Source organism: Myotis lucifugus, unplaced genomic scaffold, assembly GCF_000147115.1.
Source record: "Myotis lucifugus unplaced genomic scaffold, Myoluc2.0 scaffold_131, whole genome shotgun sequence".
Lineage (NCBI taxonomy): Eukaryota > Metazoa > Chordata > Mammalia > Chiroptera > Vespertilionidae > Myotis > Myotis lucifugus.
This window is the reverse complement of record NW_005871179.1, coordinates 3,144,391-3,159,341: the sequence shown is the minus strand read 5'-3', so window position 1 is coordinate 3,159,341 and position 14,951 is coordinate 3,144,391. Positions and strand designations below refer to the sequence as shown.

At 49.8% G+C, this 14,951-nt stretch overlaps 1 protein-coding gene across 2 annotated transcripts in view; it reads left to right on the top strand.

Annotated features, from left to right (window-relative positions):
• Positions 1-13,066, top strand: part of LCK (LCK proto-oncogene, Src family tyrosine kinase) — a 21,481-nt gene extending 8,415 nt beyond the window's left edge. The window contains exons 2-13 of one of the 2 annotated variants that reach the window (XM_006094237.2): positions 4,304-4,413; positions 4,727-4,808; positions 5,002-5,092; positions 5,339-5,437; positions 5,569-5,672; positions 5,924-6,073; positions 6,309-6,461; positions 6,564-6,743; positions 8,593-8,669; positions 8,764-8,917; positions 8,995-9,126; positions 12,415-13,066. In XM_006094237.2, the coding sequence (XP_006094299.1) occupies positions 4,309-4,413; positions 4,727-4,808; positions 5,002-5,092; positions 5,339-5,437; positions 5,569-5,672; positions 5,924-6,073; positions 6,309-6,461; positions 6,564-6,743; positions 8,593-8,669; positions 8,764-8,917; positions 8,995-9,126; positions 12,415-12,617 (1,530 nt within the window). In that variant the 5' untranslated portion in view covers positions 4,304-4,308 and the 3' untranslated portion in view covers positions 12,618-13,066. The remainder of the gene's footprint in view (positions 1-4,303; positions 4,414-4,726; positions 4,809-5,001; positions 5,093-5,338; positions 5,438-5,568; positions 5,673-5,923; positions 6,074-6,308; positions 6,462-6,563; positions 6,744-8,592; positions 8,670-8,763; positions 8,918-8,994; positions 9,127-12,414) is intronic. The other variant, XM_014460501.2, reaches the window with a different exon arrangement.
• The last annotated feature ends 1,885 nt before the right edge of the window (positions 13,067-14,951 follow it).

Here is a 14,951-nt window from a genome sequence, read left to right as displayed (position 1 = left end):
GAGTGACAGAGGTCCTTTCCGCTTAATTTGACACAACTTGACGTTTTCCACTCATGGCCCCAGCCTTTAGGGATGTCAGGTCCTCTCTGATAGGCCCGGATTCAGTCCAGGATCAAGTCCTGCCTGCGTGATCTGGACTCTTGCCCAAAGCCTGGAGACTCCTTTTCCCTCCCTAGGTGACCCCAGCCTGGACTAGGTACCAGCCTCCAGGCCTATGATTCCTTCTGCCCTTCTTCTGACCTCTCCTCACTGCTGCATCCCAGCTCATCCCCTCTTTTCATAACCCCAAACGTTTCTCATCTTTCTCTTACCCTTTGCCAGGGCCCCCAAGAATGTCAGGCCTGGGAGGGACCTTACGGATGTCAGTCTACACGCCATCTGACGTTGGTGTTCTCCACTACATTATAACCAACCTGTGGTTTTCTACGGCCTGTTTGAGTAGCACAAACAACAGGATGCTCACGACCTTACTAGCTAGCTCACCTTATTTTAGGCTGGCTCCGGGTTGTCACCAGCCCTTTCCTGAAGGCTTTTGCTACTAACCAGTTCCTGGTCAGAATAAAAATAGCAGTCAAAAAGCCATTTGCGTGATGACAGGAGAAGATTTGACTTTGGGTGGTGGGCACACGGTGCATACACAGATCATGTAACATAGAAACCTACGCCTGAAACCTATATGTTCATGTTGACCACCCCAATACATTTTAATTTTACAACAAAGCCATTTGCAGCCACAGATGGGTGAACTGTGGCTGAGCGATTTCTCAAATGTCTACCCCCTACCCTCCTCCAAGACTCCTAACAGTAGGGGAGTCTTTCCTTGATTTGGCTTAAAATTCCATGTATATTTTACATCTTCCTCTATAATAGATCTGGGCTTGTTTAACTATATGAAGAAGGACAAGGAAGATGCTCTGGGAAGATGCACACCAGTGACTCTGGTACCCATGAGAGCTTATGAGTACCTCAGTTTAAAAAACAGGAGTTTGGGACATATGTAATACTTTCAACAATAAAGAATTATTTAAAAAGAAAAGAAACAGAAGCTTGCCCAGCCGGGTGGCTCAGTGTTTGAGCATCAACCAATGAACCAGGAGGTCATGATTCCATTCCCAGTCAGGTCACATGTCCAGGTTACAGGCTCAATCCCCAGTAGGGGGTGTGCAGGAGGCAGCCAATTGATGTTTCTCTCTTACATGAATGTTTCTCTCTCTCTCTCTCTCTCTCTCTCTCTCTCTCTCTCTCTCCCTTTCTCTCTCTTCCTCACTCTAAAATCAATTTTTCAAAAATTGAGGTATAATTGACATATGTCCTTAATTCTTACTAACTCAACCCTCCTTCCACTTGGGCCCAGCATGGCTTAGCAACTCTAGCTTTGTTCTGCTAGATAAGTTGTGTGGATTTAAGCAGGCCTCTCTGCGCTTTGCTTTGTTCACCTAAAATCAGAGATTAGATTTGGTGGCTGCTAAGACCTTTACAGATGGAGAATCTGCGCATTAAAACAATTTTTTAAATTGTTCAATCACAGTTGACATTCAATATTACATTAGTTTTAGGTGTACAACATAGTGGTTAGACATTTATATAACTTACAAAGTGAGCCCCCTAATAAGTCTAGTACCCACCTGGCACCATACATAGTTGCTACAATATTATTGACTACATTCCCTATTCTGTACTTTACAACCCAGTAACTGGTTCATAGGTCGACACTCAACACTGAACCACACCGGCCAGGCTGAACTTCTTACTTCCTTCACCTTTTTCACCCTGCCCCTCCACCCTCCTCACATCTGGAGACTACCAGTTCTGCATTTACGAGTTTGTTTCTATTTTATTTATTCTGTTCCTTAGAGTCCACATGTAAGTGAAACCATTTGTTATTTGTCTTTCTCTAGCTGACTTATTTCACTTATCATAATATCCTCCAGGTCCATCCATGTTGTTACAAATGGTAAGAGCTCATTATTTTTTATGGCAGAGTAATAGTCTGTTGTATATTCATATGTACCACATCTTTTTCATCCGATTGTCTATTGATGTAAACTTTGGTTGCTTCCAAATTGTAGCTATTGTATATGAAATGTCCTTCTTTGTCTTTTGTTACAGCTTTTGTTTTAAACTCTATTTTGTCTGCCTGGCTGGTGTTGTTGGGTGGTTGAGCGTCGATCTATGAACCAGGAGGTCATGCTTCGATTCCCAGTCAGGGCATATGACCAGGTTGCAGGCTCCGTTCCCACTGTAGAGCATGCAGGAGGCAGCTGATAAATCATTCTCTCTCATCATTGATGTTTCTATCTCTCTCTCCCTCTCCCTTCCTCTCTGAAATCAATAAAAATATATTTTAAAAAATAAAATTTAAAAAATCAATAAAAACATCAAGTGAGGATTTTTTTAAAAAGTCTATTTTGTCTGATATAAATATTGCTACCCCAGCTTTTTTTGATTTCCATTTGCATGAGATATATTTTTCCATCCCTTTACTTTCAGTCTGCATGTGTTTTTTGATCTGAAATAGGTTCCTTGTTGGCAGCATAGGTATGGGTCTTGTTTTCTTATCCATTCAGCCACCCTATGTCTTTTGGTTAGATTTAATTCACTTATATTTAAACTAATTATTGATAAGTATGTAGTTATTGCCATTTTATTATTCACATTTCTTCTCCTCCTTCTCCTTCTCCTTCTTCTGGAAGTCCCTTTAATATTTCTTGTATTACTGGTTTTGTGGTGGTGAACTTTTTAGCTTTTTCTCATCTGGGAGAGAATCTGTGCATTAACCCTTCATTTACCAGTCAATTTTATTTATTTGTTTGTTTATTTGTGTATGAGAGAGAGAGAGAGAGAGAGAGAGAGGAGAGAGAGATTGTTCCATTTATTTATGTATTCATTGGTTGTTTCTTGTATGTGCCCTGACTGGGGATCGAACCCATACCTTTGTGTATCAGGACAATGCTCCAATCAATTGAGCTACCTGGCCTGGGCCCTAGTCAACATTTATAAGTGGCAACTAGTTCTGGGTGCTGGGGCATTCAAGCAAATAAAGCACAGGTTCTGTTCTCCAGGAATTCCCCCATCTCATCAAGGGGTGGAAGAGGCCATGGGACTGACACATAAATCAGTGTAGTTTGGGCACTCAGTGCCTAAGTTGATGATGGTGGTCTGAGTAGAACTGTAGCAGCAAAGAGCATTGGGAAGGCTTCACAGAGTAGGTGGTGTGTGAGCTGAGCCTTGAAAGTCGAGTTCAATAGATGGACAAAAAGAGAGCATCCCGAGGCAGGAGAAGCACATGTGCAAGGGCATGGAGTAAGAAAATAGTGTGGGGTGTTTGGGAGGGACAGGTGTAGCTCAAAACACAGACTGTGTGAGTGTGTAGGCGGGGGTGCGTGCGTGTGTGTGTGTGTGTGTGTGTGTGTGTGTGTGTAAGAATAGACTGAGGAAGTGGATTTGATCTTGATATTAAAGGGTCTTGAACACATGGTAAATTTAACTTTATCTGAGGACTAGTGCTTTCCAAGCAGTTCTGAGGAGCAGCCCAGGGAAGGAGGTGTCTTGGGGACTCCTAGGGGCTTCAGAGAGAGGCCCCCCTGGGCTTCAGGCACTGCAGCTCCATTTTGCTTTATCTATGGGGTTCTGCTTGATTTCATCTGACAAAAAGTTTCCACTGCTAAAGCAAGCAAACAAATAAAAAAAAGTCACAGCCAATAGGGCCACTGAAGGATTTTCTGCTGGGGAGAAGCAGAAGGAACCCTCTGAAGGAGACTTGTGTGGGAGGGGAAGCGGGCAGAGGCCTGATGGCTGACTGTGGGGAGCAGGAGTCTTTCATTTAGCTTTCTGGGCTGGAGAGGGGAACTGTATTAGGAGGTGGGGCGCACACACCTCTAAGGTATGGGCGGACCAAAAACTTAGGTCTCTCCCAGGGTTTGGAAGAAGTGTGTGATCTCTACTGGGGTAGTCCCCCAACATGGGTGGTGGGGAGAGAGAGAGAGAGAGGTTGGGGGAGAGGCAGGAAGCGGGCAGCTAGACTAACAAAGGTGCCTGTGTCGGTTTGCCCATCCCAGGTGGGGGGGCGGGGCCTAGCACTGGGGTGTGTGTGACTTTACTGGTGGCCTGGGGGCTCAGAGGGAGCATCAGATAGGAGCTAGGGCCCCATTTCAGCTTGTCTATGGCTGGTGAATGGGGGCCTGGGGAGGAGGGCGAACAACCTCAGGTACTTCTGGAAGTTTTCAGGGCGAGGCCCCAGTATGTCGGAGGTTGGGCGAGCAGATATTGGGGGAACCCCTTAAGCGCCTCTCCATTCCCCCAGGGACCATGGGCTGTGGCTGCAGCTCAAACCCTGAAGATGACTGGATGGAAAACATCGATGTATGTGAGAACTGCCATTACCCCATAGTCCCACTGGATGGCAAGGCCACGGTAAGAGGCAAGACATGGGGCTTGGTGAGGGAGCCGGGTGGGGTGCACAGCTCAGAAGAACAAAATAGGCCTCCACTAAAGGTCCTTGAAATAACAGAGCGGCCCTCTCCTCTGCAATACAGAAAGGAAACGAGGCTCAGAGAAGGGAAGGGACTCTCCTAAGGTCACACAGCAAGTAGTTGGCAAATTCAGGGATAGGAAGACCCGGCCGGCTAAGCTGGAGAAGTGAAGGAGATCAGGGTGGTGGGGAGGGGAGCCTGGATCTGACCCCGCCTCCTGCTCTCTGACCTGACTCTCATCCCCTACCCCCCAGCTGCCCATGCGGAATGGCTCTGAGGTGCGGGACCCACTGGTCACCTACCAGGACACCAACCCCCCGGCTTCTCCACTGCAAGGTGACCGCAGCCAGCAGGGCCTGGAGATAAGGCCTGTGGGTCTTTGGCTGTCGGCCTCCATCTCCTCCCCGTCTACCCTCTATTCTGCCCTGCTTCTCTGGCCCCAGTCTTGTGCTCTGCCCTGTCTCGTCTGAACTCCATGTTCCCAGCCTATTTCAGGCTGGTTCTCCCTGACGCCCCCTGGTCTTTACAGACAACCTGGTCATCGCCCTGCACAGCTATGAGCCCTCTCACGATGGGGACCTGGGATTCGAAAAGGGTGAACAGCTTCGTGTCCTGGAGCAGTGAGTGTCCCCTCTATGCCACCCATCGTGCCCTGCGGCGGTGAGGGAGTGAGGGAGCGGAGACCCCGGGCTCCGCAGCCCTCCTGCAGGTCCTGACTGGCTTACAGTAGGCGCCTTTGAGACAAAATGAGAGGCTGGCGGGTGCCGAGCTGGAGGGTGGGGTGGCATTGCCAGCTGGGGCTCTGGAGGGAGGGAGTCCAGCCGAGTCCAGGCTGAGCAAGCCACGCTGACCACCGGTGTTCTCAGGAACGGCGAGTGGTGGAAGGCGCAGTCTCTGACCACCGGCCAGGAGGGTTTCATCCCCTTCAACTTCGTGGCCAAAGCGAACAGCCTGGAGCCCGAACCGTGAGTGGGGACTCGTCTTGGGGATGGGCAGGAGCAAGCGGACCTAGGGACCCCGGAGCAGAGGAGGGCTGCTCGAGGGTGATGGAGGGAGCACCTTCCAACCGACGACGGCTTTCACTCTCCCTGCGCAGCTGGTTCTTCAAAAACCTGAGCCGCAAGGATGCTGAGCGGCAGCTCCTGGCTCCCGGGAACACGCACGGCTCCTTCCTGATCCGGGAGAGCGAGAGCACCGCGGGTGAGCGGCTGGGCGGGGGCGCGGTGGGCGGGGTCCGGGATGGGGCAGGGTCGCGGTGGGCAGGGCCACAATGGGCGTGGCCGAGGTGGGCGGGCCCGGGCGGGCCGGGGAGCGGGGGCGGGCCCGGGCTGGATCCCGTGAGCCCGGGTGCGGGCCGGGCGAGCCCGCGGGCTGGGGCGCGGTGGCGGAGGTGCACCCGCCGTAGGTCACCCCTCCCCCTCTGACGTTCGCTTACCTATTCTTTTATTCAGGATCGTTTTCCCTGTCCGTTCGGGACTTCGACCAGAACCAAGGAGAGGTGGTGAAACATTACAAGATCCGCAACCTGGACAAAGGAGGCTTCTACATCTCCCCCCGCATCACTTTTCCCGGCCTGCAGGAGCTGGTCCGCCATTACACCAGTGAGCGCAGCCGCACCCCTCAGACGTGGGCCTGAGGCCCCCTCACCTGTGTCCTAGCAGCCTGCCTCCCCACGTCCCTCTCGGGGATGCCCTACCCATCACTAAGCCTGCTCTTCCATTCCCGGCCGGGGTGCGGTGCCAGACCCTGCAGCCGCAGGTGTCCACACCTCCCCTGCCCGGCCATTTCCCTAGACGGGACTTGGTGAAGTCCCTACTCCCTCCCTTGTCCTCGCAGACACTCCGGACGGGCTATGCACGCGGTTGAGCCGCCCCTGCCAGACCCAGAAGCCCCAGAAGCCGTGGTGGGAGGACGAGTGGGAGGTTCCCAGGGAGACGCTGAAGCTGGTGGAGCGGCTGGGGGCTGGCCAGTTCGGGGAGGTGTGGATGGGTAAGTGAGGCCCTCCTGGACTGCGGGGGAGGGAGGTGTCCGCTGAGATCCAAGAGTCCCCCGACAGTCCGGGTGACTTCCTCCAACCCCTCCCCACCCCAGGGTACTACAATGGGCACACGAAGGTGGCAGTGAAGAGCCTGAAACAGGGCAGCATGTCCCCCGACGCCTTCCTGGCCGAGGCCAACCTCATGAAGCAGTTGCAGCATCAGCGGCTGGTCCGGCTCTACGCGGTGGTCACCCAGGAGCCCATCTACATCATCACGGAATACATGGAGAATGGTGGGCGCTGCCGTCCCCTCTGCTCTTGCTGGAGGGTGGAGGAGACCTGCCTTTTCTCCTGGCTCAGCACTGAAGTTGCTAGAGTTTTCCTGGGCTCCTAAAGTCTCACCTCCAAGGGCGAGAAGAGGGTGTGTCCTCGAGGCTGTCTGGGAGCCCAGCTTAAGGTGGCCGGCTCTGGAAGGGCATTCAGTCCCCATCTCCCCTGACCTGCAAGTCCCGTTTGCCTTCAAAGCCCTACCTTGATCTAAAGATGTTTGTTTTCAGGAAATGAGTGCGTCCCTGGTCCCATTTCTTTCCCTTCTGCCCCCGAGTGTTGGGAGGCCAGATCTGCCCCAAAGCCCTCTTTTTCAGTTCTGGGTGAGCCCCTCCCCCTCCCTTGGTCTGTTATCGCACAGAGTAAAAGCCTCACCACGGTAAACAGGAATTTGCAGGCCTAGATTTGCTACAGATTTGCTGTGTGACACAGGCCAAGTTCCTGACCTGCATCTGGTGCTCCATTTCCCTCAGTATAACAGAAGAAATCTAAACGGCTCTGATTCTTTGGGAGTATAAGATCTCTCCCTCTTTCAGGAAGGGAGAAAAGCTGTTCATTGGCTAATGGGTTCTGGAAATGGCCAATAGATTTTATTATATAAGCCTACTTTAGTTGGTAGTTGCTTGGAGTTCTGTGTTGAGGATTCTGAGGCTCATTGGAAGTGAGTGCTAGAATTGATTAGCAACATCTGCCATGGACACAATGGAGGAATGGCAGTCTCTGTCACATATTTGCTGTGTCTGGGTGAGGCCTTTATCTTTGGTGACTAATTCAGTACTCATAGTGGGGACACAGGTTGCTATCATCTTCACACAGGGCTTTAATCTCTTAAGAAGGAACAGAAGTTACTAGCTCCAATCCAGCACCTCCCAACCTGTCAGGCCTCCACACATCTCTTTCCACAGTCCTTTTTAAAATATATATATATTTTATTGATTTTTTACAGAGAGGAAGGGAGAGGGATAGAGAGTTAGAAACATCAATGAGAGAGAAACATATATCAGCTGCCTCCTGCACACCCCCTACTGGGGATGTGCCCGCAACCAAGGCACATGCCCTTGACTGGAATCGAACCTGGGACCCTTCAGTCCGCAGGCCAATGCTCTATCCACTAGCCAAACTGGTTAGGGCTCCACACTCCTTTTAATGCGTGCAGCACACATTTATTGCTGCTTACTTTGGGCTGGGCACGGGGAACGTGGATGGACAAAACAAGGTGCCTGCTGTCTCATTTTCGTTATGCACACCTGGAAAACCAGCGTTTGGGCTAGGAAAGTTCCAGCATGCCCCAGAGAACGTAGATGGTGATTTAATTTATTATGTCTAGTAGGATCTAGAAAAGCTTCCTAGAGGAATAGTCTAGCTGGGCCACGCAAGAAAAGTAAGGCAGAGACGGGACAAAGAGACTTTGAGGTGAGAACGCAATGGTCCATGTGAAAAATGTTGAAATTGTCTAGTGGGGGTGGAACAAGAGTAGCAGGAGTGGGGGAAGAGAAGAAACTACAAAGTGGACCATCAGAGCTTTGGGTGCTGGCTGAGGAGTTTGAGCTCTACCCCGTGGGTGACAAAAAGCTTACAGATCCCTTCGAGCATGCCCCATCCTAGTCCCCTGGAAAAGACCTTCACATGTCCCAAACCTCCTCACTCAGAACACACACTCCTCCATTTTCTGCCCTTCCTCTTCCTTTCCATGTATAAGACACTGCTTCTAGACCCCCCCGCCCCCACCCCCACTGCCTACACAGTTAGGCAAGAAGGGTTGGGGAGCTCTCTCCTTGGGCAACTTGGATCAGCAACTCTTGCTTCTGCCCACAGGGAGCCTGGTGGATTTTCTCAAGACCCCTGCAGGCATCAAGCTGACCATCAACAAACTCTTGGATATGGCAGCCCAAGTAAGGAGAATTGGGAGGGCTGGGCATGGGCACAGGCCAGCAGGGTAAGGATGTCTGGCCCACCACTGCTGACCTATCCATGCCTGACCTGCAGATTGCAGAGGGCATGGCATTTATTGAAGAGCGCAATTATATCCACCGTGACCTGAGGGCCGCCAACATCCTGGTGTCTGACACCCTGAGCTGCAAGATCGCAGACTTTGGCCTAGCACGCCTCATTGAGGACAACGAGTACACCGCCAGGGAGGGTAGGTGTGGGATAGAAGGGAAGTCTGGGGCCTACAGGCCAAGCAGACCTTGGTGACCTCACTCTGCTTCCCCACAGGGGCCAAGTTTCCCATTAAGTGGACAGCGCCAGAAGCCATTAACTACGGGACCTTCACCATCAAGTCGGACGTGTGGTCTTTCGGGATTCTGCTGACGGAGATTGTCACCCACGGTCGCATTCCTTACCCAGGTCAGGACCAAAGGCAGGAACTAAAAAGGGTGATGAGGCAGGGCAGTAAAATCCATGTCTTTTCACTCACCTTTTCCCAGGCTCAGAATCTGAAACTTTCTAGTTGCTTCTCCTCCATCTTCTCAGAGATGTGACTCCGATATCACCAGGGAGGTACCAATCAACCATGGCTGACTTTCTTTTTTTTTTTTTTTTTTTTTTTTTTTTTTTTCCTTCGATAATCCCAGCTCTTCTCTTTAGTTCCAACACAGGCAGGGAGAGAGATAGAGAGTCAGAAACATCGATGAGAGAGAAACATCAATTCAGCTGCCTCCTGCACGCCCCCCACTGGGGATGTGCCCGCAACCCAGGCATATGCCCTTGACCGGAACCGAACCTGGGACCTTTCAGTCCACAGGCCGACGCTCTATCCACTGAGCCAAACCGGTTCCGGCTAACTTTCATCTCTGTCTCTGGATCTCTCTCTCTCTCCCTTCGATAATCCCAGCTCTTCTCTTTAGTTCCAACACAGGCAGCCCAGTATGGGTGAAAAGGATCTGGCCTGAGAGACAAGAAGCCTGCCTTTCATTATCAGACATGCCATGATATTAACTTTCTGTTTGATCAGATGATGCCTTCTTTTAATGTTTTAGTCGGCCTGCGGACTAAAGGGTCCCAGGTTCAATTCCAGTCAAGGGCAAATGACTGGATTGTAGGCTGGATCCCTAGTAGGGGGCATGCAGGATACAACCAATCAATGATTCTCTCTCATCATTGACATTTCTCTCTTTCTCTCTCCCTCTCCCTTCCTCTCTGAAATCAATAATAATACTTTTTTTAAAAAAGTTGTTCTCGAGAGAAAATGATGCCAAAAGTGTTTAGAAGTCTGGAAAAAAATCACACACACACACACACAAAGAATATTTCCTGGCCCATTTAAGCACTCAAGAGTGTTAGGTTTGTTGGTTTGTTAAATATATTTTATTGATTTCTTACAGAGAGGAATAGAGAGTTAGAAACATTGATGAGAGAGAAACATCAATCAGCTACCTCCTGCACACCCCCTACTGGGGATGTGCCCGCAACCAAGGTACATGCCCTTGACCAGAATCGAACCTGGGACCTTTCAGTCCACAGGCCGACGCTCTATCCACTGAGCCAAACCGGTCAGGGCAAGAGTGTTAAGTTTTGCTATTAATAGTGACTATTATGCTATTAATAGTCACTTTGGGCAAGTGACTTCACCTCTCTGAGCCTGTTCCCTGATATGAAAAACAAGATTATCTGTGAAAGACCTTGACTCATAATAGGTGCTCACTAAACACTGACTTCCGTTCCCTCTGAAGCTCTCTGTCTAAAAACTGAGAGAGAGATGTAAACAACTGATTCCCACTCTCTCCCACCCCTCCCTTTATCTCCTGGACAAAGTCCTTTACCCCTGAATTCAGCCAAGACAGCGATGGAATCTTTTAAAAGGAACTTGCTAGGAAACTGGGGAAAGGAAATGGAACACAAAGACAGGGCACAGAGGTCATGGAGCGCAGTGGCCAGATTTTAGAAGCTTCCCACATCCCGAGAGCAGTGTGCACAGAGCTTTGCTCCTAGGAGGGTCAAGGCACCTTAGGATCAGGCGAGAGCCGGAAGGCTTTCCCTGCCCTGGACTTGCCCCATCACAGAATCGAGGGAGAGCGCTGGGGCTGGAAGCCCACCCTGGTCATCTTGCCAAGGACCCTCACTGCCCCTCCACTGTGCCCACAGAGGTGAATCCATAGGCAATGTCTCTGTTACAACAGAAAAGACATTGTTAGCGTGATGATAAATGGCAACGCGGCTTCAGGGTCAGGGAGACAATGGGGAGTGATGGGGATCTGGGTGAACTTGCATCTGCTCCAGCAGACGGTTGCCTTTAAGACCTGGGGGCCCAGCCCTGGCTGGCATGCTCAGTGGTTATAGTGTCAGCCTGTGCACCAGAGGGTCTTAGGTTCGATTCCCTTGGTTGTGGGTTCGCTCCCCACCCTGGGTCAGGGTGCATGTGGGAGGCAACCAGTCACTGTGTCTCTCTCACTGTGTCTCTCTCCCCCTCCTTTTCTCCCTTCTACTCTCTCTGAAAAGCAATGGAAAAAGTGTCCTCAGGGGAGGATTAACAAAAAAGAAACACAAAAACAAAAGGCATGGGGTCCCAAAACACAGATTTTTTTTTTTTTTCAAGAGAAGCCCAAACTTGCAGCTTTAGAAAAATGTGCCCATTTCCAAACATTGGTGATTGATTCAAATTATTTAAAAACACTACAGAAGCCAAACTAAAGTGTGTCTAGAGGCTATATTTAGGCTGGATTTAGCCTATGGGCTTGCAGCCTTGACTCTAGCCTTGGGTGTTTAGTTCCATGGTCTATATCCTCCAATGTGCTAATTTTGAAATGTGAGGGACCCATAGCTAGAGGCCTCCTAAGGGCAAGGCCTGGGCAAGAGGGTATTTATTGGGCGAGGTCCATTCCCAAGTTTTGCAGGACCATAAAGCGTTTAGTCTTTGGGAACTGCCTGTTACAGTCTCCTCTCAGAAGGCTGAAGGAGAAATAAGAGGCCATATGGGAAATTTAGACACAGGCAGCTGTTTCTGCCATGATCATGCACTTCTCTGGATCAAGTCCTCTCAGGGTCCACATGCTAAGAGCCTACCAGGTGGGACAGGACCAGTATGAAGGCAGGGAACTGGCCCCAAAATTATTTCATCTGGGTCATGGAGAGACCTGGTAGACCTCTGCCCATGCAGAGTCTGCTTTGCTGGGGCCCAGAGTCCATCTGGCTTCCTAATGTAGCATCTCATGTGCCTGGTCCCAGAGCAGGGAAGCCTCACCATTGGCGTGGCTGTGGGCTCCCATCCTGCCCTGGGCCTTGACCACCATATCTTCCCACCAAATAATAATAATCACAAGTGTTATTTATGCAGTATCTCATTTCCAGGCACTACATGCATTATATGCACTATCTTATTCAATCCTCATAGTAACTCTGAGGTAGGAGTTACTATTTGTTCTGTTTTTTAAATGAGAAAACTGAGGCTCAAAATATTGAGGTGGCTCCCAAGGCAGCCAACAGTGTGTGTTATTGAGTGTCTAAGCCATAGCTGACATTCCAAGGGGCACAACTGACATTTAGCAGGTACCTATAATAAGGCCTTACCATTGATGAAGACCAAGATCCTTTCGGATGGGTGCTCACACCATAACAGTTAAATAATCTGAACATGGCCCCTGCCTGTGGACTTCCAAAGCCTGGAGCCTTGATGTCTTTTCTCCCGTCAACCCCCAGGGATGACCAATCCTGAGGTGATTCAGAACCTGGAGCGAGGTTACCGCATGGTGCGACCTGACAACTGTCCAGAGGAGCTGTACCACCTCATGATGCTGTGCTGGAAGGAGCGCCCAGAGGACCGGCCCACCTTTGACTATCTGCGCAGCGTGCTGGACGACTTCTTCACGGCCACGGAGGGCCAGTACCAGCCCCAGCCCTGAGAGCCCGCGCTGGGGCCTGGAGCCCTGTCCTCATCTAGCCAACCTGGCTGGGAGAAGCAGTTCCTGTGCCATACCCATGGCCGATGCACATAAGGACTCTGCATGTGAATCCTGCCCACGTGTGACACGTATACTTCTCCTGTTTTGTACACCGGTTCTTTAGTTGTGTGGGCTCTGCACAAGTGTCTTGTACATGTGCAGCCTGTGCATATGTCTTGGACACCTGTCCAGGCTATCCCTTTCTGGGTCTCTCATTTCCTGAGACCACCTGAGAAAGGAGAGAGGCCTGTGATTGACATCAGCTTCTGCTCACCCCCTTTTCCTTTCCCCTGGTCATCAAGAAGCTCCTTGAGGGGGAAACCTCATGTAATACCTCCATGCCCTCCTCTTCGGTGACTGGCACACATCAGGAGCTCAATAAATGTTTGTTTGTTGATGAAGATTGTGCATCTCTCTGCTCCCCTCTCTCATTTCTTCTTCCTTGGGAGGGAAGAGTGGGGGTTCAGAAGCTGATAACCACGAATTGGGATGAAAGATGGAATGAGGGGATGTCTGAACTCTTTCCAGCTTTGCTGATGCTGGGGATGAAGAGGAGGTCCCTACGCTTTTCTGTCTGGGCTCTTTGACTCCCTTTAAACCCCTGCCTCAAAGGATTTAGGGCAACCCCTACCTAGAACCTCCTAGGGAGTGGGTGTGTCCCAGGGCAACAGCATTTTTTACAGCCATTGATTCTAGGGCTATATTTGGCCTCAGATATGTTTTGATTCACCTTCAAGTTGTTTTAAAATATTGAGCTAAGTTGCTCATTTAACAAATATTTATTGAACATCTACTGTGTGCCAGGCATAGATCTGGGCTCATAGGATATACAGTAGATAAAATAAAATCTCACCCAGCTGGTGTGGCTCAGTGGTTGAGCATCCACCTATGATCCAGGAGGTCATGGTTCAATTCCTGGTTCTGGGCACATGCCCGGGTTGCTCACAATGATTCTCTCTCATCATTGATGTTTCTGTCTCTCTCTCCCCTCTCCCTTCCTTTCTGAAATCAATAAAAAATATTTTTAAAATAGTCTCCGCCTTTATGGAGCTTACATTCTAGAAGACAAACAGTAAAGATCACAAAGAAGTAAATGATATGATATGCTACAAGGTGATGAGTGCTAAGGAGATAATAGAGCAGGACAAGGGGGTTTATGTTTGGGGAGCTTGGCATTTTTAAAGAGGGTGGTCTGGGAAGGCCTCATTGAAAAGGTGAGCAAAGATTTGAAGGAGGTGAGTGAGTGAGCCTTGTGGGGAGGAGCTGGTTGGGTAAAGCGAACAGCCTGAGGCAGAAGCTTGCCTGGCTATCTTGGATAGGTCCTTGGGCCCTGTGGCATTTCAGGAACCATTTTGAGGAGTCTTTAAAGAGATTTGTGCAGGGCTATGACATGATGTGACATTTTATTTATATTTATTATTTTTTAAAATATATATATTTCAGAGAGGAAAGGAGAGGGAGAGGGAGAGAGAGAAACATCAATGATGAGGATCACCGGTTGACCAGCTGTTGACACTCAACCACTGAGGCCACACTAGCCAGGCTGACTTACTTTTTATTATTTATTTATTTAATATATATTTTTATTGGTTTCAGAGAGGAAGGAAGAGGGAGAGATAGAAACATCCATGATGAGAGAGAATCATGGATTGGCTGCCTCCCGCAAGTCCTCCACTGGGGACCGAGCCCACAACCTGGGCATGTGCCCCGACCGGAATCGAACCTGGGACCCTTCAGTTTGCAGGCCGACACTCTATCCACTGAGCCAAACCGGCCAGGGCTATTTATTTATTTGTTAATCCTCACTTGAAGATATTTTTCTTTTTAAATCTTCATTGTTGAAAATATTACATATGTCCCTTACCCTCCCGCCCCTCCCCCTCTCCCCCCCATTTTACCCTTTCTAGCCTACAGGATGTTTTCCCATTACTTTTTAGAGAGAGTGGAAGGGAAGGGAAGAGGAGAGACAGAAAGAGAGAAATATTGATGTGAGAGAGACACATTGGTTGGTTGCCTCCAGCATACTAGTGGGCTCCACTGTGACTTTTAAAATTTTATTATTGATTTTAGATAGGAAGGGAGAGGGAGAGATAGAAACATCAATGAGAGAGAATCAATGATGGCTGCCTCCTGAACGCCCCCTACTGGGGATCCAGCCCACAATCCTAGCATGTGCCTCTGACTGGAATTGAATGGTGACCTCCTGGTTCATAGGTCAACCTTCAACCACTAAGCCACTGCCCGAGGGTAGAGTGGTGGGGCTATTTACACTCCCTCCAATCCCCCTTGCCCTGG